Consider the following 25,457-nt stretch of genomic DNA (forward strand, 5'->3'; position numbering starts at 1 on the left):
GGAAACCAAATTATTTTTTAATTTAGTACGAGATAGAGAGGTAATATATAATACTAATAACACTGGATTACAAAAAAATGTTTTTGCAAGTTGTCTAGGTTTTTTCAACTGAATTAGGACCATTTTGCACCACTAAATCCAAAAATGACATCTGTTTTTCTCAATCAGGTCAGGTTTTTTTGCGCATTTGATTTTGAAAAATTTGATCTTCTCACAAAATAGAATAATTAATACCAAAATAAGATTGGTAAGCACACTTTATGAAACTTGTGACTTGATTCCTGTTAGCTGCAAAGGTGTATTCACCGCAGATGTAGCAGAATACGTCAGGTTTATTTTTGCAAGATCTTCTAGTCGAAGCCATTTGATTCACCTGTAATATTAAAAAAAAACATTAATCATAAATTGGCAAAAGTAAAATCTTCAGAACTCGTTTATTGCAAGAAATATGAAAGAATTTTGTATCATATGATGTGAAAATGCCCATAAATGTAAGCAAAAATGTTAAAAAGCCAATATGTAGCATAGTTCAGAAAGTTGACCTGATTGAGCAAAATGAATGTGATTTTTGGATTCAGCACACCAAAATTATCCTAAATCAGCTCAAAAAACGTAAACAATAAATTTGTTGTTGACCAGTGTAATAATAATGAATATATCTGTAAATCAACACCATATTTACGTTTGTCACCATGTTTATGGAATGACTTCTCGCGTCATCTCACAATAATAAATAAACAAATCATCTCATTCGTGATTTAATGGAAAAACCGACATTACAACTTCTGTTTTTTTGACATTTAGTAAATATCGGTAAAGTTTTGTGCAGATGTCCAATGGAAAAGCGACTACAGACACTGTACCACCAACAAAACTACAGTTTGATCATCATTTTTACAACTTTTTAAGGAATTCATCCGATGTTTTATTACATTAAAGGTTCAGTGTGTTATATTTAGTGAAATCTAGTCGTTAAATTATAGATGGCATCACTCTGACTTCATTTCCCACCTGCCCTACAGTGATAAAAAACATGGTACATGGTAAACCTAATACACATAAGAACACAAACCAGAGAAAATGGCAAGACTCTCAACATTTTAGGTGACACATTTATAAAAAAACAAAAAAAAAAAAAAACTAACTCGGGGAAAAAAGTAAACTGATAAATCTGCTGTAGACACAACAGTTCCATTGGACACATCTCTACTAAATACAGTCAGTTTCACAGCAGTAGTAATACAGCATGGGAAAAGAGAGCAGTATTTCCTCTGTATTTATTCAGCAGTCAAGTGCCAAGTAAGCACAAAGTATGAAATTCAATTGGATTTAATTACACCACCTTCCTTCATAAAATGCAGACAGAGAATTAGCGATTTTCCAGCGCGATTAAGTTTGTTTTTCCGCTGCTGCAAACTTCTACAGGCAACTGTACAAAATACAGGAAAATGTGGAACTGATTGTAAAGCTGCCTCTGGGCACTGAACTGCTGCATAAAAAGTCAGAGGAAAGCACCGTCTGGTTCGTCGTCCGCTTCTTCTCTCAGTACGTGCGTGCAGGTTTGCTGTCTTGGGCCTGGTTGAAAGGATTCGCTGAACTGGTCGACTCGTCCTGTTGGTCAATGGACTGGTAGGCATCTCTGTTTCTGGATACAGAGGGGAAACCTGCAAAGAACAAAGCAAAAGTCTTCAACAAGTCTGCTGTTACCTCCACAAATGATGCTCATAAGTAAGCATTTTGCAGAATGCATGTTCAGAAATCTGTAATCAATAATGAAATAATGCTAAATTAATGTAACGTTTTTTTTCTATGTATGTGCTTTGTAAATGTATAAACTGTAATACTTTTAATTAGATAAGTAATCGTTATTTTTAAAACAAATCTGAAGAAACTTGTAATCAATAATAAAACAATGCTAAATTAATGTAACTATGTTTTGTTTTTTGTTTTGTTTTTCTATGTGCATTGTAAATGTATAAATTGTACTACTTTTAATTTGATAAGTAATCAAGTTATTTTTAAAACAAATATCAAGAAATCTGTAATCAATAATGAAATAATGGTAAATTAATGTAATTATGTTTTATTTTTGTTTTTTTTTCTATGTATGTGCTTTGTAAATGTATAAATTGTACTACTTTTATATTGACAAGTAATCATGTCATTTTTAAAACAAATCTTGCTAAATTTGTAATTCATATTGAAATAATGCTAGATTAATGCAACTGTTTAGTTTTTTGTCTATGTGCTTTATAAATGTATAAATTGTACTACTTTTAAACTGATAAGTAATCTTGTTATTTTAAAACAAATCTTAAGAAATCTGTAATCAATAATGAAATTATGCTAAACTAATGTAACTATGTTTTGTTTTTTGTCTATGTGCTTTGTAAATGTATACATTGTAATACTTTTAAATTGATAAGTAATCATGTCATTTTTAAAACAAATCTGTAATCAATAATGAAACAATGCTAAATTTGTGTAACTATGTTTTTTTTCTATCTATGTGCTTTGTAAATGTATAAATTGTACTACTTTTATATTGGGAATGAACCCCAGGAAAAATAGTCTTTACTTTGGTACAGACTAATGGAGATCCTTAAATACAGAAATAAAGAAACACACACACACACACACACACACACACCCCCACTTTGTGAGTATATTATTCACAATCACGTGCTTGGAAACTATGTGGCTGATCTGGGAGCTTTTAATCCTTTATCAGGCAAGTGACTATTTTTGGTCATTTCCACACACATTACAAGACAGTTACAGTGAGAACAGTGAGGTAACAATCTCTCCAGGGTCTGTAAGGTCCGCATCTGCATGAACAGTGAGTGTACCTGCTCTGTTCAGTACCAGGAAGTAATGGTACTAATGTAAGGAACGATGTTCAAAGGGATCATGTGTACAATCACGGAAAAAACTATTAGAGCATTCTGTTCTTATTCCTTAAATTCCATATTTATAAGAAAAGAGGTCAAATGTTTGAATAGCAAGAGTATTTTCTATTTTAATGTTAACTCGACGTTCAAGTGTTTATTAGGTCCATACAGTAAAATCCACAAATGTGCATTAAATCTGATATACTGAAGACAAATGTACAATAGTTAATTACAGATGAATATTGATCCCCAAGAAGAAATGCACTTTTTCAGCTCAATAAAAGTAAATATGTATTATATGTTAATATCATCTACAGTGGCGGAAAAAAATATTAGACCATCAAAAGTCATCAAAAACAATAGTTTTGCAATCAAGTACTAACTCCTGTGTGTATCATGTGACTAAAACAGACAGAAAAGAAAACATGGAATGTCTAAAAGCACTGTTTTTGTCAGGACAATGACATGGATATTGACACAAGAACTGAAGGGATTTTGGTTATTATCAAGAAAACATGGAAAATGGATACAAATCAGCTCTGAAATTAAACTCTTATCATTATATTTGTCCAAACAAATGGACCTTTAGCTGTCCCAGGCATTAAAATGAACAAGAAATAGAAGAAAACAAAGGGTTGTCTAATAATTTTTTCCGCGACTGTATATTGACAGGTGTCTGGATCAGCACTTATATTGGATGTAATGTCTGAATGACAATAAAGAAATCTGAATCTGAATCCTAAATAATAACGATTCTTCTTCATACAAATATACAACTAATTACATACACCACATGTAATCTCTTACAAAGAAAATACAGACGATGAAGCCCAGCCGACCAATAGCAAACAAGATTACAGAAGCATAAATGTGACTACACATATAGTCGTGGGAAAAATTATTAGACCATCAAAAGTCATCAAAAACAGTGTTATGCAATCCAGTCCTAACTCCTGTGTGTATCATGTGACTAAAACAGACAGAAAAGAAAACATCGCACTGTTTTTGTCAGTACAATACCATCAATATTGATGTAAGAACTGAAGCGATTTTGGTTACTCTCAAGAAAACATGTTAAATGGATACATATCAGCTCTGAAATTAAACTACTATGAGCTATTTTTGTTGTTATCATTATATTTGTCCAAACAAATGTACCTTTAGTTGGACCAGGCATTAAAATGAACATGAAATAGAAGAAAACAAGGGGTTGTCTAATAATTTTTTCCGTGACTGTATATTTTCTTCTTTCTTGAGTCTGTTTGCTCATGCTAAATGACACGTGATTAATATAGACTAAAAATGAATGATATTTAAATGTGATTAATCAAAATTAATCCACAGCAACCCTGTGATTAATCTGATTAAAAATTTTAACTGTTTGACAGCACTACTTCTAACTTCTTTCTTCTACTTCTTCTTTAACTACTCTCCACTGAACCTCTAATTCCATACTGACTTTTAATGAAAAAAAAAAAATATATATATATAAAATACACACACACACACACACACACACACACACACACACACACAGATATATCAAAAATATTTTTCTTTTCATAATATATATATATTATGAAAAGAAAAATATTTTTGATTTTGAATACATCTTTTTTTTTTTTCAGAAGTCATCAAAAACCATGGTTATGCAATCAAGTGCTAACTCCTGTGTGTATCATGTGACTAAAACAGACAGAAAAGAAAACATGGAATGTCTAAAAGCACTGTTTTTGTCAGTACAATGCCATAGATATTAATATAAGAACTTAAGTGATTTTGGTTTTTATCAAGAAAACAAGTTAAATGGATAGATATCAGCTCTGAAATTAAACTACTATGAGCTATTTTTGTGGTTATCGTTAAATTTGTCCAAACAAATGCCCTAAAATGAACAAGAAATTGAAGAAAACAAGGGTGGTCTAATAATTCTTTCCACCACTGTATATTGACAGGTGTCTGCATCAACACTTACACTACAAACAAAAAATCAAGGATATTTCTTTTTTTTTGTACATTTTTTTTTCTTATCTTTGCCCTTTGGAAATAAAACTATGTCTGGTCATTAAAAAAATGTGTTTCAATTCAACTCGCACACAAAAAAATAAAAAGCGCTGTGCAAGAATCCCAACTGAAAAAAACTTGCCCAAAAATTAAAAAATACCCTGAACTTTTTGTTTGTAGTGTATTTTGGGCTGACGCTCTGAAAGTGATGTTCGAATGTTCTAAAATACACAATCCTTTCACTTTACATATGTTTTATTTTTTTGTATTTTTTATATGCAGTTCTTGGATTGATTGATTTATTTATTCACTCATTTATTTTGCCACATAAGGGTGAGGAACTGAATACTTTATCGACCTTGATTTTGTACGAAAATAAAAACACTCACAGAAGTAGTTCTTGTTAAGTCCTTCAATAACACACTACGGTTGAAATTTTGAATTTCAGAGTGTTTCTATGAGTGAACTATAAAGGGTTAAACCCCAGATTGGGTTTTTTTTTTTTATTACAGAAGGACGCTTTTATAGAAAATCCCAATTTTGGCTTTGAATTGTGTAGAAATTAAAATGGTGATTTAACACACAAGCTGATGCTTTGTTGTGATTTCAGTGGGTGGAGAAAAAAATATACATTTAAAAAGGGCAGCCAGTTTTCGTGACCTTGATGGCTCCATTGGAAACCATTTTTTTCCCCTTGTTCTGCTTTACATAAGTTTCTCCTCACACATACTGACTCATACCACATCAAGGCAGATTTGTTATCTTGACTCAAGCATCTGGCCCCCTCTGGATAAATATAGACTCAACTGTTGGAAACCATCTTCGCAAGCACATCATAAAGCACCCAGTGACAAATACTGGACGGAGAAAACTACACATTACATGCAAAACATCTTGTTGAAAGCTACCGAACTACCTCCAGTTTCATCCATCTCTGACGGACTTTTAAGAGTCACTGTAGCGTTTGTTATTCGAGATAGAAGAACAAACCTGTTACCCGACTGCAAGTGTAGAAAGAAAGCCTCTCGTGTATCTTGGGCTGCAGAATCCCAGCATCCCCAACGCTCTGTTCGCTGGGGGACTTGACACACATTACAATTCCAACTAAACACAATAACCCATTACTAATTTCTCTGACCATCGCCAAGAAAATCATTTTTCAAAACTGGAAATCCAAACACTCCTGCCATATCACCCACTGGACAAATTTACTCTAAGAACACATATCAATAGAAAAAATAACAGCCTACAAAACAAACAATATATCAGCCTTTGAGGAAACATGGAACCCTTTCACAAACTATCTAAAGTCCACCCAGAACTCGTACCAAAGCAGTAACCAAAACCACAGCCATGTACAGGATCACATATCAGACCACATCCAACCCATAACAAACATTTTTTAATTTACATCATCCACATTAACTTCATTCTTTCTGTCTACCTCCACATACAGACAAACCAGGATCCCTGCTCCCCTTCATTCCCACCTATACTTCTTTCTCCCCCTTTCTCTCCCCTCCCCTCTTTCTCTCTTCAACCAAGCCCCCCCCCCCCTTGCTTTTTTTTTTTTTTTGATTAAAAAGTAATATTTTTATTGTTATCATTATCATCATGTTATCATTATTATTATCATATTGCTATTTACATTTGCCCCAAGGCTCTGTCCTGGGACCAGTCCTATTCTTACTCTATGTCCTCCCACTTGGCCACATTATCCGACAGTATAGTGATGTCTCCTATCATCTATTCGCGGATGACATCCAGATATACTGCTCCTTTAACTCCTCTGAGCCCCACAAACTGAGTTCCTTAATCAACTGCTTGTCAGAGCTGAAGCAGTGGCTAAATGAGAACAGCCTCCAGCTGAACTCCAGCAAAACTGAGACCCTCATCATTGCCCCGGATAGTGCAATCCCAGGGATCAAACATCACCTTGGAGACCTGAGTTCCTCGGTAAAGACAAAACTGAGGAATCTGGGTGTCATCTTTGACCAGGACATGTCTTTAGAATTCTACTCCAAACACCTAGTCAAAAACTGTTTCTTCCACCTACGCAACATCTCCAAACTCAGATCTATGGTGTCCACAAATGAGCTCGAGATGATCGTTCACGCTTTCGTATCTTCTGGCTTAGACTACTGCAACAGCCTGTTTACATGCTTAAACAAGAAGGAGCTGGCCCGTCTACAGTTTGTCCAGAACTCTGCTGCCAGGCTCCTGACCCGCACAAACAGGAGAACCCACATCACTCCCATCCTTAAATCTCTCCACTGGCTCCCTGTTCTATATCGTCTTCATTTCAAAATTCTTGTGCTAACTTTCCGGGCTCTACATGGCCAGGCCCCTGCATACATTGCTTCCCTGATCCAGCCCTACAGCTCGACTCGTAGCTTGAGGTCTTCAGGACAGCACCTGCTGATGGTTCCACGGACCTGTTTTAGCACACACGGTGACAGGTCTTTTAAAGCTGTGGCACCACGTCTATTGAATGACCTGCCTCTACACCTACGGTCCATGGACTCTGTAGAGAGCTTTAAGAAACACCTCAAAACCATCCTGTTCAAAAAGGCTTTTTAGTCTCCCACCTGACCCAGGACCACCACAGACTGATTACACTCTATGTATTCATCATAACGTACTCCATGTGTCATCCCCCCCCCCCAGTCTCTCTATATCTCTATCGCTCTCTCTTTTCTCCTCCTTTACTCTCTCTCTCTCTCTCTTTAACCCCAACTGGTCAAGGCAGACAGCCATCCTTCAGGAGTCTGGGTCTGCTCGAGGTTTCTGCCCGTTAAAGGGAAGTTTTTCCTCGCCACTGTCACCAATCACAAGTGTTTGCTCCTGAAGGATTCTGTTGGGTCTCTGTAAACTTAATTTGATTCTGATTTGAATTGATAAAGCACTTTGTGACTCTGTCTGTGAAAAGTGCTCTATAAATAAAATTTACTTTACTTTACTTACATTTCTGATCTTTTTCATTGTAATATGACGTTGTTTGTCAATACTCTGTCATTGTTGTTGTTTTTTGTTTGTTTATTTGTTTGAGTTTCCTTTTGTTTATGTGTTGTTGTTTTTCTGTCCACATTGTCTTGTTAACTATCACCAAAAAAAAAAAAAAAAAAAAAAAAAAAAAAAAAAAAAGTGTAGAAAGAAAGCCTTGTAGCCTTTCTGATGTCAGTAGTGTATTTAAGAAGTCATCCAGAAAGTGCTTACACTGAAAACCTGCCAGATGCAGCATCCGGGGCGCATTATACACATAAACAAGTTTTATAATGAATTCTATGACGGTGATTTCCCAACATAATTCATCTAAAATACCTATAGGACTCCTTATGATGCGCTACAAGAAAACAGCCTCCACTTTGGCATGGCTAGAATACTGATGAGAGTTCAAAGCCTTACACACTCTTACCTCTGCACGACCCAAAGTCCGTACATGCACGTATTCATTCTAATCATATAAAGCAGGGGTCTCAAACATGCGGCCCGGGGGCCAAATGTGACCCGCCAAAGGTTCCAATGCGGCCCCTGGGATGAATGTGCAAAGTGTAAAAATTCCACAGTTAAGGCTGTGGAACTCATTTTAGTTCAGGTTCCACATACAGACCAATATGATCTACAGTCAAATAATAACAGCAGAAGAACCGACAAAAAATAAGGACTCCATATTTTCTTCTCGGTTTGATGTTCCTATACTACAGTTTTGCATGTAAAAGGTCATCATCTCTCCATTCCTTTCTGTATTTTAAGTTTTCATAAAAACCTATCTAGGGACCGGTGCTGCAAATTAGCTTTTGCTATAAGCACTATGATGCATGCATGGGATTACTGTGTTACAGTTGGTCTATGTCTTTTGTATCGGTCCCTATCAAATAAACCAAATAAATAAATAAATAATATAACATTATGTCAATAAATAATGACAACTTCAAGTTTTTGTCTTTGTTTTAGTGCAAAAAATAACATTAAATTTTGAAAATATTTACATTCACAAACTATCCTGTGACAATTAAATGTGAATAACCTGAACAAATATGAACAACCTGAAATGTCTGAAGAAAATTAAGCACAATTTCAATTATTTTCTGCCTGTTCCTCAGTGTTTAGTGTCTTTGCAGATCCGATCCATAATGCACATGTAGAAATGATAAGTTGAGGCAGAATATTGTTAAATTTGCACTTATTTTTCTTAAGAAATTTTAGTTTTTTCAGGTTATTCACATCTTTTTTGTTTGGATAGTTTATAAAAGTAAGTGTTTTCATAATTTAATGGGAGTTTTTTTTGCACTAAAACTAAAGATAAAAATTTGCAGTTGTCATTATTTATAGGTTATTATGCTATTATTTTACTGGTCCGGCCCACTGGAGATCAAATTTAGCTGAATATGGCCCCTGAAGGAAACTGAGTTTGAGACCCCTGATATAAAGTGTTTGTTTTCATTACACAGGGTTTGGACCAAGGTTCTAAGAGTTTTGGATTTTTCATTATAGCAGTGGTTTCCAACCTTGGGGTCAGGACCCCACGTGGGGTCACCTGGAATTTCTAGTAATTGATAAAAATAAAAATAGAAATTTACTAATAAAAAATGTATGGTGAGTTGAGAGAGACAATCCCAATCCATAAAAGACAAACTGTGAGTGTGAAACTGAAGCACTGTGGTTCTGTTTATCTGTCAAATGTTCATTGTGGTCAGTTTCAGATGCTGCAGCTCTTTCATAATTGGCAGTTTTAGTTTTTTTTTTTTTCAGTATTAATTGTCAGCCTTGTAAATACAAGTTGACCTGACTGTACATATCCATAAAATTCTCACTTTGTGCAGTAATCTACCCCTGGCTTTTCTGCCTACATCCATAAAAATATACATTATATCGACTAAATGTCATCTAAAATAATGTATATTTGCAACATACTATAGCAAACTATTACATGATCAAAAACAAATTAATTTGAGCAAAAAAAAAAAAGGCTCCATTTTGAATGTCTGGGGTCGCCAGAAATTTGTGATGTTAAAATGGGGTCACGAGCCAAAAAAAGGTTGGAAACCACTGCATTATAGTTTAGTTTTATTTAGTTTTGATTTTTTTTTTCTCTAATTCAGTTAGTTTTTATTCGTTTTTAGAGCAGGTTTGCTAGTTTTTATTTGTTTTCATTTTTTTTTCTAAATGCTTAGTTTTAGTATTAATTTTAGTTTTGTCGTATCTTTTCTCTTCTTCTCCGTCGTATTCATATAAATCCCAGACAGGACGCTGCTGCTTTCTCCCAACTTTAGTCTCCATGTTTCCAGGTAGAGTGGGGACCAGAAGACGACTGGAAACCACAAATGATGAGAAGTGACGGACCATGGAGTATCGTATGGTGCCGCTAGCTAAAACAAAATAAATTGCTTTCATATCAATCCGATATTGACAAAGATGAAAAATAAGGGAATTTTATCCATAATTTTTATAAGTTTTAGTTAGTTTTGTAAGCACACAATACAGTTTCAGTTAGTTATCGTTTTTTCTTTTAATTATACTTTTTATTTATTTCAGTTAACAAAAATGTTTTTCCAATTCTAGTTTTCATCATTTCGTGAGTTTTCGACAGGCAATTACATTTTATTCAAAACAATACAATACATAAATAACTTAAAGGACTGCATCATGGCAATTGCCGTCACACCTTAAATCACAGGTGTCAAACATGTGGCCTGGGGGCCAAATCCGGCCCCCCAAAGGGTCCAATCTGGCCCGTGGGATGAATTTGTGAAATGCAAAAATCACACTGAAGATATTAACAATCCAAGGTGTCAAAATCATTTTAATTCAGGTTCCACATACAAACCAGTTAGATTTCAAGTGGGTCAGACCAGTAAAATATTATCATAATAACTTATAAATAATAACAACCCCCAATTTTTTCTTGGTTTTTTTGCTGTAAAAAAGTTAAATTACATGAAAGTGTTTACATTATCAAACTATACTTTTACAAAAAATGTGAATAACCTGAACAAATACGAACAACTGGAAATGTCTTAAGAAAAGTAAATGCAATTTTTACCAACATTCTGCCTGTTACTAAATGTTTTGTGTGATTGTAACGCACATGTGTAAATGATAAACTGATAACCCGAGGCATAATATTATTAAAACCGAACTAGTTTTTCTTAAGACAATTCAAGTTGTTCATGTTATTCAGACTTTTAAGGAAACTTTGTGGATGAAAACCTGATCATAATATAATTTTACTTTTTTCACTGTAATTATTTTACTGGTCTGTCCCATTAGTGGTCAAATTGGGCTGAATGTGGAACTGAACTAAAATGAGTTTGACAGCCCTGCCTTAAATTGAGAGGTGTGCGTTACAATGAGGTGCATTCATTGTTGATTATGAGTCAACATTATGTTGGCTTTAATTAGGCTGAGAAAGTGCACCATCATGCAGCTCCACTTTAAATAAATGCAAATAGAATACACAAACACAAATTAGGTGTCTAGAGATTAAAATATGAATAATACATACATGCAAACTTGCAGCAACATATAAACACATATAACAACACACGAAAATACAAGTATACTATATATGGACAGAAAAGCAGTGCAGGTAGGGGGAGAAAAAAAAACAAACACATATCAACATTAATATATACAGAGGCAAAAAAAAAAGGATGAAAAAGAACACTAATAAGACAAACACAGCAAATCATAAACAGGAAAAGTTGTACAGTATGTGTCTTTGGTCCAGGAGCCTCATTCTTATTATTATTAACCTTACTTCCTGTGTGGAAGGAGATGGAAGGGGATGATTGGAGGACAGAAATGGTAAAAAGGAAGAAGCCAGGCAGTCAACAGCGGCGGCCAATAAAAGCACTGTCAGCACTATCCGTAGTGCAACGACTGTCCACAGAGGTCTCTAAGTCTGAGAGGTCAGAGGTCAGCAGGGGGGAGGAGGAGGAGGAGGAGGAGAGAAAAGACAAGACAAGAAGGGAAATCACAACATGAAAAACAAGACATAACAGGAGAGTCCACTCAAAAAACATGACAAGGGGTGAGGTGAAAGTGTGACAGGCAATGAAGGAAAAATATTAGACCATTAAAGTCATCAAAAATAATAGTTATGCAATCAAGTATTAACTCCTGTGTGTATCATGTGACTAAAACAGACAGAAAAGAAAACATCGCACTGTTTTCGTCAGTACAGTGTCATAGATACTGATGTAAGAACTGAAGTGATATTGGTTTTTATCAAGGAAACATGGAAAATGGATAGATATCAGCTCTGAAATTAAACTACTATGAGCTATTTTTGTTATCATTAAATTTGTCCAAACAAATGCCCTAAAATGAACAAGAAACTGAAGAAAACAAGGGTGGTCTAATAATTTTTTCCATCACTGTATATTGAAAGGTGTCTGCATCAGCACTTACACTACAAACAAAAAGTCAAAGATATATATATATATTTTTTGTCTTTTTTTTTGTCATTTTTGCCCTTTGTAAATAAAACTACGTCTGGTCATTAAAAAAATGTGCTTCAATTCACTTCACATTTATTTTGCCACATACAGGCAAGGAACTAAATACAGTCATAGATATCAGCTCTGAAATTAAACTACTATGAGCTATTTTTGTTGTTATTATTATATTTGTCCAAACAAATGCCCTAAAATGAACAAGAAATTGAAGAAAACAAAAGTGGTCTAATCATTTTTTCCATCACTGTATGTTGACAGGTGTCTGCATTAGCACTTACACTACAAACAAAAAGTCAAGAATTTTTTTTTTTTTTTGTCATTTTTGCAATTTGTAAATAAAACTACGTCTGGTCATTAAAAAATGTGCTTCAATTCAATTCACACACAAAAAAAGTAAAAAGCGCTGTGCAAGAATCCCAACTGAAAAAAACTGCCCAAAAATTTAAAAATATCCATAACTTTTTGTTTGTAGTGTATGTTGGTGTAATGTTCTAAAAGTGATGTTCTGATGTTCTAAAATACACGTTCCTTTCACCTTACATGTGTTTTTCTTGTATTTTTTAGATGTAGTTCTTGGATTTATTTATTTATTCACATATTTATTTTGCCACATACGGGCAGGGAACTAAATACAGTGATAGATATCAGCTCTGAAATTAAATTACTATGAGCTATTTTTGTTGTTCTCATTAAATTTGTTCAAACAAATGCCCTAAAATGAACAAGAAATTGAAGAAAACAAGGGTGGTCTAATCATTTTTTCCACCACTGTATGTTGACAGGTGTCTGCATCAGCACTTACACTACAAACAAAAAGTCAAAGATATTTCTTTTTGTCTTTTTTTTTTTTTTTTGTCATTTTTGCCCTTTGCAAATAAAACTACGTCTGGCCATGAAAAAAATGTGCTTCACTAGAATAATGCTGCTGGCCAGTAAAAAGGCAATCACCAGGAAATGGGGAACGAGTCTGGTGCCAAACATACATGAATGGGAGGATGTTCTGCTCAATATTTATATAATGGAGAAAGTTACTGCATATGTTAGGTTGGAAGTCGATAAGTTCAGAGATATATGGGAAGGGTGGCTACATTATGTAAGACAACATAGATCAGATTTTGTTTAGGGGAAGTAATTTTACTGTTGGTTATGTAGGCTACTTTTCAATGGGCATTAGTACCTACCAACATTTTACATGCACCTTGGTGAGAGACCAATTGAAGGAAATTGATTTTGTTTTTACACCCTGGTTCAATGCTACAAAGGTTGTGATTTTTGTTGTTTTTATTTTTATTTATTTTATTTTATTTATTTTTTTATTTCTATATATTATTTTACATGCTTGTTGGAATGATTAGGTCAGGTTACATGAGTATGTGGAGGTATATCTTTGATATGGAAAGATCTGTATTGAAAAAGGAAATTTTCCAAATGTAAAGGAATTTCTTTTTTGTAAAAGTGAAATAAAATACAAAAAAAAAAAAAAAAAAAAAGTGCTTCAATTCAATTCACACACAAAAACGTAAAAAAGCACTGTGCAAGAATCCCAACTGAAAAAAAATGCCCAAAAATTAAAAAAATATCCATAACTTTTTGTTTGTAGTGTATGTTGGTGTAATGTTCTAAAAGTGATGTTCTATTATTCTAAAATACTCGTTCCTTTCACCTTACATGTGTTTTTCTTGTATATTTTACATGTAGTTCTTGGATTTATTTATTTATTCGCATATTTATTTTGCCACATACGGGCAGGGAACGAAATACAGTCATAGATATCAGCTCTGAAATTAAACTACGATGAGCTATTTTTGTTGTAATCATTACATTTATCCAAACAAATGTACCTTTAGTTGTACCAGGCATTAAAATTAACAAGAAATTGATGAAAACAAGGGCTGGTCTAATAATTTTTTCCACGACTGTAGTGATGATGGAGGGGAAATTTGGGTTTGAGAAACTCTTCCAGATGAGAATTGCGTATTAACTGACGGCTCAGACTACATGGAAGTGGAAGCGACTTTATATTAAATTCTACTCCCTGTAAATTGCTACTTTATTGAGTCGAGCATCATAAAAGACAAACTAAAACCCCAACGGTGATTTAGGACAGCATTAGAAGGCTGTCAATCAAGTATTCTGTGAGCTCCTGTTTCGCCTGCACCGGCACCTGATTGCTTTGAGTGTAGTGCAGCGGGGAATCGTATTAATGCCGGCTTTGCAATCAGACAGCAATTAAAACACACTCCCAACTAAACTAAAAGGTACCTTCACCACCCACTACGCAGTCAATCACAGTCTAATGGTGTACCTGCTGTGTGCCGCGTTCAACTAAAACCAAAGAGAGAGCAGCTTCATCAATATTCAATTATCTGCCGAAAAGTCAAAATCAGGAGATGTGTTTTGTCAACTGCGATGCTGGGGGAGAGTAAGGAAGAGCTGTCATTAACATTTCCCAGTGAGCAGTAAAAGCAAATCACTAGTCGGTTTTCCATTGATCCTCAAATCAAGGTTATTATCGTTAACGAAAACTAACGAAATGACGAAAACTAGAATTGAAAAAACACTTTCGTTAACTGAAATAAATAAAAACTATAATTAAAAGAAAAAAAACTAACTGAAACTATATTGTGTGCTTACAAAAGTAACTAAAACAGATAAAAATTATGGATAAAATTCCCTTCGTTTTTGTTTTGGTCAATGTCGGATTGATATGAAATTGATTTATTTCACTCCATCAATTGTAGCTAACGGCACCAAACGGTATTTCACGGTTCGTCACTTGGTTTAGAGTCGGACACATGGAGACTAAAGCAGCAGAGTCCTGTCTGGGATTTATGTGAATACGACGGAGAAGAAGAGAAAAGATATGAAAAAACTAAAACTAATACTTTCTTTATTGGAAGCTATTTCACAGGCAACAATATGACAGTGCAATGTGACAGAGAAGACTTCCATTTTTAATTTTTCTCCCTCCCACAATCCCACCCTACCCAAAAGAAGACAAATCTTGATGCAAATCCAATATTGACATGTGAACTGTACTGTGTGTGTGTGTATATATATATATATATATATATATATATATATATATATATATATATATATATATATATATATATATATATATATATATATATATATATATATACATATATACATATATACATATATACACATACAGGGTGGGGAAGCAAAATTTACAATGAACATTTAGTTGTATTTTCTCAGCAGGCACTACGTCAATTGTTTTGAAACCAAACATATACTGATGTCATAATCATACCTAACACTATTATCCATACCTTTTCAGAAACTTTTGCCCATATGAGTAATCAGGAAAGCAAACGTCAAAGAGTGTGTGATTTGCTGAATACACTCGTCACACCAAAGGAGATTTCAAAAATAGTTGGAGTGTCCATAAAGACTGTTTATAATGGAAAGAAGAGAATGACTATGAGCAAAACTATTACCAGAAAGTCTGGAAGATACTATTAAAGAAGAATGGGAGAAGTTGTCACCCGAATATTTGAGGAACACTTGTGCAAGTTTCAGGAAGTGTGTGAAGGCAGTTATTGAGAAAGAAGGAGGACACATAGAATAAAAACATTTTCTATTATGGACATTTTCTTGTGGCAAATAAATTCTCATGACTTTCAATAAACTAATTGGTCATACACTGTCTTTCAATCCCTGCCTCAAAATATTGTAAATTTTGCTTCCCCACCCTGTGTGTGTGTATATATATATATATATATATATATATATATATATATATATGTATATATATATATATATATATATATAAAATACATAAACAAGAAAAAATATTGAAATAAATAAATAAATAAAATTTAAAAACAAGAGGAAAAGGCAGGTGTGTTCTATTTATATTATTTATTGCTTTTATCTCTTCACACTTACTTTCCTTTTTTTTTTTTTTTTGCTAGTGTTCTTTTCAAGAGTGTTTTTGTACGCATCTGAGCTATTGTGACCAAGTAATTTCCCTTGTGGATAAATAAAGTTTGTCTAAGTCTTTTATCATTGTGTATTGTGTCTTATTGATTTATACATATTTATGGTATTTGATTAAACTGTTTCTATCTTATAACTTAATTGTGTTTTTAGATGTAAAGCACTTTGGTCTTCTTCTTCTTCTTCATGTTCACACATAAATCCATTATTTTTACAATCTAAAACTTTAAAACTCAATGACCTTGTGGAGTTCAAAACTATTCAAATAATGTATAAAGCAAAGAATAACTTACTGCCGGGTAATATTTAAGAAATGTTTTGTGAAAGAGAGGGAGGCTATGATTTAAGGGGAAAATTAAATTTAAAGATTCATAAAATACACACTAGGTTAAAAAGTTTCTGTATCACCATCTGTGGAGTAAAATTGTGGAACAAATTGTGTGTGGAGATAAAACAAATATCAAACATAATTCAGTTTAAAAAAGATATAAAGAATTGATTCTTGAGAGGTACAGTATTTAATGACAGTGAGGCCTGTTTGTTTATGGATACTGTTGGATTGATAAATCTGCTGTAATTATTGAGGAATTGTTGAATTGTTGAGTCTGTTTGTATGACTGTACTGACATGAACATTTTGTTGTGTATAATTCAGTTACTGCAGTATGGATTTGTTGTGGTTCTATGCTAAAATTAAGAAAATTATATGTTTGATTATTGTATTAAGTTACTGATAAAGGTGTAAAAGTACTGAGGGGTTGGATTAAATAAATTTATACTTCTTCCTGCTCCTTTTCGACCGTGCAAAATTCAGACTTGTATGTGCTTGAAGAAAGATTCTGTTCATTCAAATGTTATTTTTTTTTTGTCTTAATTTGCTTTGTTTTTTTAATTTTGTTTATTTGCATGTTCGAAACAAATAAATAAATAAATGTTGTAAAGTGCTATATAAATAAACTTTGAATGACTGATTGATAAGTCAATGATCAGTAAATAAATTATAGGAAAATACCTGATGTTCACTGAAAAAATGCAAAATACTGAGGATAATGTTATAATAAATGGTGATAAATCACATAAAAAAAGTTAAATATAGAAAAAAAAATAAAAAATTTGGGACTGCCACAGAAGTAGCACCGAGTGTTTATGGGTTAAAAGTGCAGCAGACGTCACAGCTCAGTGGGAATTCTAATGGGAAGGCTCTGAGCAGTGGAACAAAATCAATGACCGCACACCGTTAATCAAAGCATACATCTTGAGTATGTCCTGACCGGTCAATGGAAGAAGTGTACTCGACATTTGTTTGTCCAGGGAGAGTGAGCTACTGTATCCATAAAGGTCAATAATGACACAGACTCAGTATTCTTCCTCCAGGCTTTGCAGACTTCATCTTTGTTTGATCAATCTATTTTCCAGTCACAGCTGATCGTACGTTTTTGTGACTGTACAAACCTGATGTGGTTCCTTCGTGCAGTTACAAATTAGGGGTGTAAGAAAATATCAGATATTGCGATATTTCATTTCGCAATACTGCATCGATATCAAGAAGTACTGTATCGATATTTTGAGGTATTTATTCAGATGCAGATTTTGTGGAGGTTCATTTTTGTTTTTCTTTTTTGTTTACATTTTATTTATTATTATTTAACACTCTTTTATTAAGTAATGTTAGCTCTTTTGTTGGGATTGCACAAAAGTAATATTATGATGTTAGTTCTGAACTAATAGAATATGAACATTTAAGGACATTAGGATCTTAAACTGTAATGTCTGTGAAACAGAATTTTGGTTTGAACACAGGAACATTTTGTGATATAGCATTAGATTATAGATTAAAAGCATCTGAAAAGGACTTTAATTCATGAAAAAATGTAAGGCTGCGTATCACTTAATTTGTATTTGATGATTTGTAATGTGGATTACATTTTTATTGTTTTTACTTTAGTTTATTATTTCAGTTATATTGTATTTTTTAACTTTTTTTTTTGTGTGTTGTTCATTTCGGCGGAGGTATTCATATAAGCCTTCTTTTTGGCTTCTAACCTCTCCTGCACAATTTTGTTACTTGTTTGAATGTTGTTGTTTTTTTCTATTGCTGTTTTATTTTGTGCAAATAAATTAAATGTAAATTAAATTAAATCCTGTTGTGATCAAATAAAAATGTGTTTAGTATTTGTGAATATTTCTGGTGTAATTCAATTTTTCAAGGAAATAATCATTAAAAAAAAAAAAAGAAACAAACAAAAAAATTGCCTTTTTAACCCTTTCATGCATGAATTATTAGAACCTTAGTCGAGATTTTTTCCTGAGTGTTTTATTCCTCTTTAGACATGAAAATAAAAAAAAAACCCAACAGGATTGAAATTTTTTTATGAACCTATTTTTCACGGAGTTACAAAAATATCCACTCAGCTTGACACCGTGTGTTTAATTTTTAAAGCAAAGAAACATGTATTTAAAACCCATCATCAGAAAGTGATACACCGTGTGAAAACTATGAAATAAAAACATTTTTCATGCAGCTAATCTGATATTTTCTAGCATTTTAACATACTTCAATGCTAGTTATTACTCACTTCATGGAGATAATATGCAAAAAGAACAACCTTTTTGATTAAGTAAACTATTAAATTACAGTCTGATAACAATTAGAGAGAGATTGGGGGTAGAAGTACATAAGTTTTTACTTCTTCCTACTCCTTTTCGAGCATGTATAGTTTCATTTCAATTATTTTATTTATATTATTAATATTACACTGGATTACAAAAAAATGTTTTTTGCAAGTTGTCTAGGTTTTTTCAACTGAATTAGGACCATTTTGCACCGCTAAATCCAAAAGTGACATCTGTTTTTCTCAGTCAGGTCAGGTTTTTTTGCTAATTTGATTTTGAAAAATTTGATCTTCTCACAAAATATAATAATTAATACCAAAATAAGATTGGTAAGCACACTTTATGAAACTTGTGACTTGATTCCTGTTAGGTACAATGGTGTATTCACCGCAGATGGAGCAGAATACGTCAGGCTTATTTTTGCAAGATTTTCTCGTCGAAGCCATTTCATTCACCTGTAATATTAAAAAAAACATTAATCATAAATTGGCAAAAGTAAAATCTTCAGAACTCGTTTATTGCAAGAAATATGAAAGAATTTTGTATCATATGATGTGAAAACGCCCATAAATTATAGTTTACATTCAGTTATACATTCATTCATATTCACAAGACTCGATTACTGTAACTCACTTCTGTCCGGCATCAATCAAAAATCACTGTCCCGCCTCCAATTGGTCCAGAACACAGCAGCTAGGCTTCTCACTGGTTTTAACAGACGACATCACATAACTCCTATCCTGGCATCCCTCCATTGGCTCCCTGTGTGTTTTAGAATTGATTTTAAGATTTTACTGATTACTTTTAAAGCCCGAATGGGTCTGGCCCCAAGCTATATAGATGACATGTTAGCTACCTACGAGCCAGCACGCAGCCTTAGATCCTCGGGCAGAGGGCTCCTGGCGGTTCCAAAGTCGAGGCTTAAATCTAAGGGTGAGCGGGCCTTTTCCATCAGGGCCCCTCGACTTTGGAACGGCCTGCCCGAGGAAATAAGGCTTGCGGAATCAGTGGCATCTTTTAAGTCACTTCTTAAAACACACTTTTATAGACTTGCTTTTATGTGATGTTTGTCCCTTTTAATTTTTAATTTTTTAATTTTTTAATTTGAATCTTATCCTGTTTGATTGTTGGTTTATATTCTCATACATGATGTTGTTTTATCTCACGCCTCTATTTCTGCATTGATTTAACAGCATCATGTTACATTACCCCTGCCCTCCTTATTCCAATTCATTTAATCTATTTGAAGTGTCTTGTTTCTGCATTGTTGTACACATCTCTCCTATTATGTTGCTTCTATTTTAGTGTTTTTAGTGTTTTTATTTACATCTTGTATCCTGCTGTTGTGCCCTTTATTTGTTTGTCAAAGCACTTTGTAAACTTTGTTTTAAAAGGTGCTATATAAATAAAGTTATTATTATTATTATTATTATTATTATTATTATTATTATTATTATAAATGTAAGCCAAAATGTTAAAAAGCCAATATGTAGCATAGTTCAGAAAGTTGACCTGATTGAGCAAAATTAATGTGATTTTTGGATTCAGCACACCAAAATTATCCTAAATCAGCTCAAAAAACTTAAACAATAAATTTGTTGTTGACCAGTGTTATTTATTTTAAAAAATGTTTTAACATTTTTTTCTTTTGTTTACTTATCAACCTTTTATATACCAGTACTTATATTTTGTTGGTTGATTTTTGTTTTGATTTCACAGTCTACTTGTTTGAAATAAAGATTTCAATCAATCCATCCATCAATCAATCAAAATTAGCAATTGATTTACACTAAAATATGTCACTGCAAATCAGGTTTATCAAGAACTGCAAAGTTACAGGAATGGTATGAATTGCAGTGTGTGAGATGGTCCATAAGTGTCCGCTGTGTTGGGTAATATGCAACTAACACAACAAAATGCATGAATATAAAGGAGAACAGCTGTAGACTGGCTGTCCACTGTACTGACCACTATGCATGAAAGGGTTAACAGTATCATGATATATCGTGACATATCGTATCGTGATCTTAGTATTGTGATTTGCATCGTATCGCCAGATTCTTGCCAATACACACCCCTATCACAAATGATGGACGAGATGATATACAAATCTTATCAACAACTCGTGGAGAAAGTGTTTCCATGCCCAGACGAATTGCAGCTCAGATACTTTTTTTCCTGCGTTTAAAGTCTTGTGACTGGAACTAATTAGTTTGACTGTGGAATCATCCATAAGTAGTTTAGAACAGAGTCGACTCAGTTTGTGCTTTTCATGACAAACTGCATAAAACAACACACTGAGGATCTCAAAGCAGCTCTGAGCACATAGGTCAGTTTTGGTCACACTGAGAACTGGAGATCTGTTTTGTGGGAAGTGAAAAACCTCAGATATTTCAGATAATTTCTCTCTGGTTACACTTAGTCATCCTGTGATTGGTTGTATCTTTTTTTCTTTCATCAACTACTGCTTTTTAGAATGAAGTAACACGGTTCCTACAAGTTTCTACAAGTTAAAGGGCTCATATTTATCTAAACCCGCTTTTATTAGTCTTTGGTTCATTTATTTGTGTATAGACGGTATGCGTGTACGTCACTTCCCCCCCAGGCCACGCCCCTCTGAGTGGCAAAAACCAACCTGCTCAACATAACGGAGTATAAACACAGCCAGAGCAGGAAAATGTGAAATATGAAATTAAATGAAGGACAATTGGACTGGACATGGATCTGTACGAGCTACCAAAGAACAAGTGGTCCATGAACACTGACATGTGGACACAAATGGAGGATCCAGACCTGATCCAGGGGGGAGGGGATCAGCGCTATTTTGACCTGAAACAAATATACATGGTTTCATCATGACTGACAACCAGGGTCCAAAACTAGGGCCCAGAACCAGCTGATCCAAAGGTCATTTCCAGTAGACCGTGGACTGACCCCAGTGAATATATGCATGATCTACTGGGACTGAGGAGATTTACTGAGTCTAGTTCAGATCCAGTACTTTATCCAACACAGATACTACTGTGGACCAGCAGGGCACCGCTGGATTCTGGGAAATTATGATATTTTTCCCACCTGTTTTTAAATTACGACATTATTCTTGTAATATTATGGCTTTATTGTCGGAATATGACGACGTTAATCTCATAAACAAATGACATTTTTGTTAAATTATGATTTTTTTTTTTTTATAATTACGATTTTATTCTCATAACATTGTGATTCTTTTTGTATTTGACTTTATTCTCATAAAATTACGGGTTTTATATCGATATTTTATGACTTGATAGTCATAGTGACAAGTGTTTTTCTTTTCTTCTGTGGTCCTAATACTCTGTCGTAGCTTTATTCTCCAGTTCCCCCGTATTTGAAAAAGTAGGTTAGCCTCAGTTTCAGTTAGTTTACTAATCATGTAGGAGCACAAGGTTCAGAATCACAAAATGAAGATAAAAACCATGAAAGATCTGATCATGAAACCAAGAGCTGCACTAAGAAGTAACGTTAGCCAAAACAATACATCATTTAAGGTCTGATTTGACCCAAAAATACAGTATAAATTAATGTTAGCTGACACCAAACAGGATCCACAGATCTAGGTTTGGTTTCCTGGATTTGTGGATCCATCTACTTCTCTTTTCTTTGTCTTTCGGTGTCTGTAAAACGATAGCTCCCACTGCTTTAAGAACCTGTTCATACAATCAATCTCACAACAGCTCTGCCCCATTTTTTATTAAATACTGTTCTTCAGTTTAGACAGTATTAAAGCCAACGCTGTCACTCATCTCCCTCTTTCTGCCACTCAGTGGGCAGAACTGCGGTGATTTCTCCCAGCGATGACGTCACGTGCACACCCTCTATTTGGACCCTAATAGTTCATACAGTTTGAATTTGAACCCTCCAGGTGCTGCAAAACTATCTGCTGGTTGCATCAAACAAACATAACAAATGCAAATTATTTTTTTATTTATTGTTAAGAAGACGAAATAACAAAACTACATTCTTGACATTCCAACAGGCCTGGATGTGTTTGATTATCTTGATGAAATATCCAGTTTGGACCTTGAAGGAACAGAGCATGTGCAGAAAGAAGCATGTGGGTTTGGAGAATGAAATAATACTTGGCAGAGTTCAATCACTTAAAGGGCTCATATTTGTCTAAACCCACTTTTCTTAGTCTGTGGTTCATTTATTTGCATATTTGGACCCTAATAGTTCATACAGTTTGAATTTGAACCCTCCAGGTGCTGCAAAGCTATCTTTATCCCTTTCATGCACAAATTATGAGAACCTTAATCAAAAATTTTTCCTGAGAGTTTTTATTCCTCTTTAGGCATGAAAAAAACAATGCGATTGAAAAATTTCTTCTGAAAAAAAAAAAAAAAAAAACCCAAATAATTATTTTTAAAAAATTCAAAAATACTTAAAAAATAATAATAATGAAAAAAACAAATTCTTATGAACTTATTTTTCATTAAGTTGCAAAAATGTTCACTCAGCTGGACACGACATGTTTAATTTTTGACGCACAGAAACATGAATTTAGTGATAAACTGTGTGAAAACTATGGGGAGGGCTTGTGATTCTGGGGGTTTATGCTACATAATGTTACCAATTCATGTCAGAAAAGATATGTAGTGTCTTAAAACTTTAATAAAGATATGTGTAAAAAAAAAAAAAAAAAAGAAAAAACAATGAAAAGAACAACAAAATCCATGAATATACAAGAGAACAGCTGTAGAATAGCTGTCCACTGTAGTGACCAGTATGCATGAAAGGGTTAAATTCATTCCAGTAAAAATTGAGTGGATTTCTACAACCTGTTTGAATTCCTGTTTAATTTGTTACGTCTATTACTAGTTACGACATTTGCACATATAAGGTCCGGACTTCCGACGAACATTTCTCCGAGTACGACATAACTGTTTGTCAGCAGCAGCGGTTGGAGTAAAAACTGAAAATATGTCCAAACTTGGAGCCCATTACCTAAAATGTTCAGTTGTTGGTTGAACAGGACGGAGCAGCACAGCCAACAACCTGAAGGGGGCGGGGCCTGAAGTGGCTCATGTGCATTTAAAGGGCCAGCGCTCCAAACCACCTTTCTGGTGTCAAGCTATCTTTATATTCATTACAGCAAAAAATGAGTGGATTTCTACAACCTGTTTCAATTCCTGCTTAATTTGTTACGTCTATAACTAGTGATGACATTTGCACATATAAGGTCCAGACTTACGACGAACATTTCTTCAGTACGCCATAATTGTTTGTCAGCAGCAGTGGTTGTAGTAAAAACTGAAAATATGTCCAAACTAAGGCTGCACGATAATGGAAAAAACTGACATTACCATTTTTTTTTTACCCTGTGATATATATTGCAATATGAAAAAATACTCAGGAGGATATAATAGCTGTGTGATGCCGATGTAAAATGGTCAAACAAATTAATTGTGTTATTTCTCGTTGTGGCAACACAGAACAGGTGTTTCAGTATCATCCGTCTTGTAGCTGAAAAAATTCCAGATAACTGACGTTGCTTTTCTTTTTGGCACCAAGTCTTTGTTGAAACAAAATATTAAAATTATAAAAGATAATTTTTTAATTTTTTTTTAAGTTATGCAGACCCATATCACTGAATAAGGTGAACATTGACTGTGAAACAACGATGGAAAAAAGAACTGGACATTGAAATAACTGACGACGTATGGCTAAGTGCCTGGAAAACTCAGTTGTCCTCCACTATTTCTTGGACATGGAGGGATTTTTGTTGGAAAAACCTGATCCGTTTTTTTTTTTTTCGTACTCCAAAACAGAAGGCCAAATAAACTGGCACTCAACAGTGCTGCTGGAGAGAATGTGGGGGAACCATGGTGGATCAGAACCATGTTTTCTGATCCTGCCTCTCTATCCAGACTTACTGGAAGGAAGTGTCTAAAATAATTTCTTAAGTTTTGGGTTTTAAAATCAACATATCATTCACTTCCCTCTTTCTTGGTCATAAACCTGATGGTCTCAGTTAGAATGACATTTACCTCTTCAAGGTCTTCCTGGCAACGAGTAAAAAGACCATTACAAAATACTGGCTTTAAGACAGAATGTCGACTGATGACTGTCTTTACCAGTATTATAAAACACCTCCATTTACTAGAACAGATGACCTACGCAATACGACTTCAGAAAGAACTGGGTGAAGAACTTTGGGAAAAATGGCACATTTAAAAAAAAACAAAAAAACCTGTGAGACAAACTTGTAAACCTGGAAAAACTGTAGGGGTGCGCCAAAAAATGGATTCATATAAAAATTGCGATTCTCATTTACTACGGCTCAGAATCGATTTAAAATGTCCCAAAATGATTTTAAAAAACAAAACAAATCCGCCGGCAGTCAGCCTCCGTTTTGTCCTGATGTCATCACGCAGCCAGTTCTGGAACATATGCATGCATGGTAAGCATCAAAAATAAAGGAAACTATTAGAGGAGGTAGGGTTAGCAGTTAGTGTCATTAGCAGCTAGCGCCATCAGCGATT

General features: G+C 34.0%; 1 protein-coding gene across 2 annotated transcripts in view; it reads right to left on the reverse strand.

Annotated features, from left to right (window-relative positions):
- Positions 1 to 928: 928 nt before the first annotated feature.
- The window catches only part of agtrap (angiotensin II receptor-associated protein), a 38,169-nt gene continuing 13,640 nt past the window's right edge, over positions 929 to 25,457 (reverse strand). Inside the window, exon 5 of one of the 2 annotated variants that reach the window (XM_030133404.1) lies at positions 929 to 1,664. In XM_030133404.1, the coding sequence (XP_029989264.1) occupies positions 1,543 to 1,664 (122 nt within the window). In that variant the 3' untranslated portion in view covers positions 929 to 1,542. Of the gene's footprint in view, positions 1,665 to 11,224; positions 11,800 to 25,457 lie in introns of those variants that run through there. The other variant, XM_030133405.1, reaches the window with a different exon arrangement.

This window comes from Sphaeramia orbicularis, chromosome 5 (assembly GCF_902148855.1).
Source record: "Sphaeramia orbicularis chromosome 5, fSphaOr1.1, whole genome shotgun sequence".
Classification (NCBI taxonomy): domain Eukaryota; kingdom Metazoa; phylum Chordata; class Actinopteri; order Kurtiformes; family Apogonidae; genus Sphaeramia; species Sphaeramia orbicularis.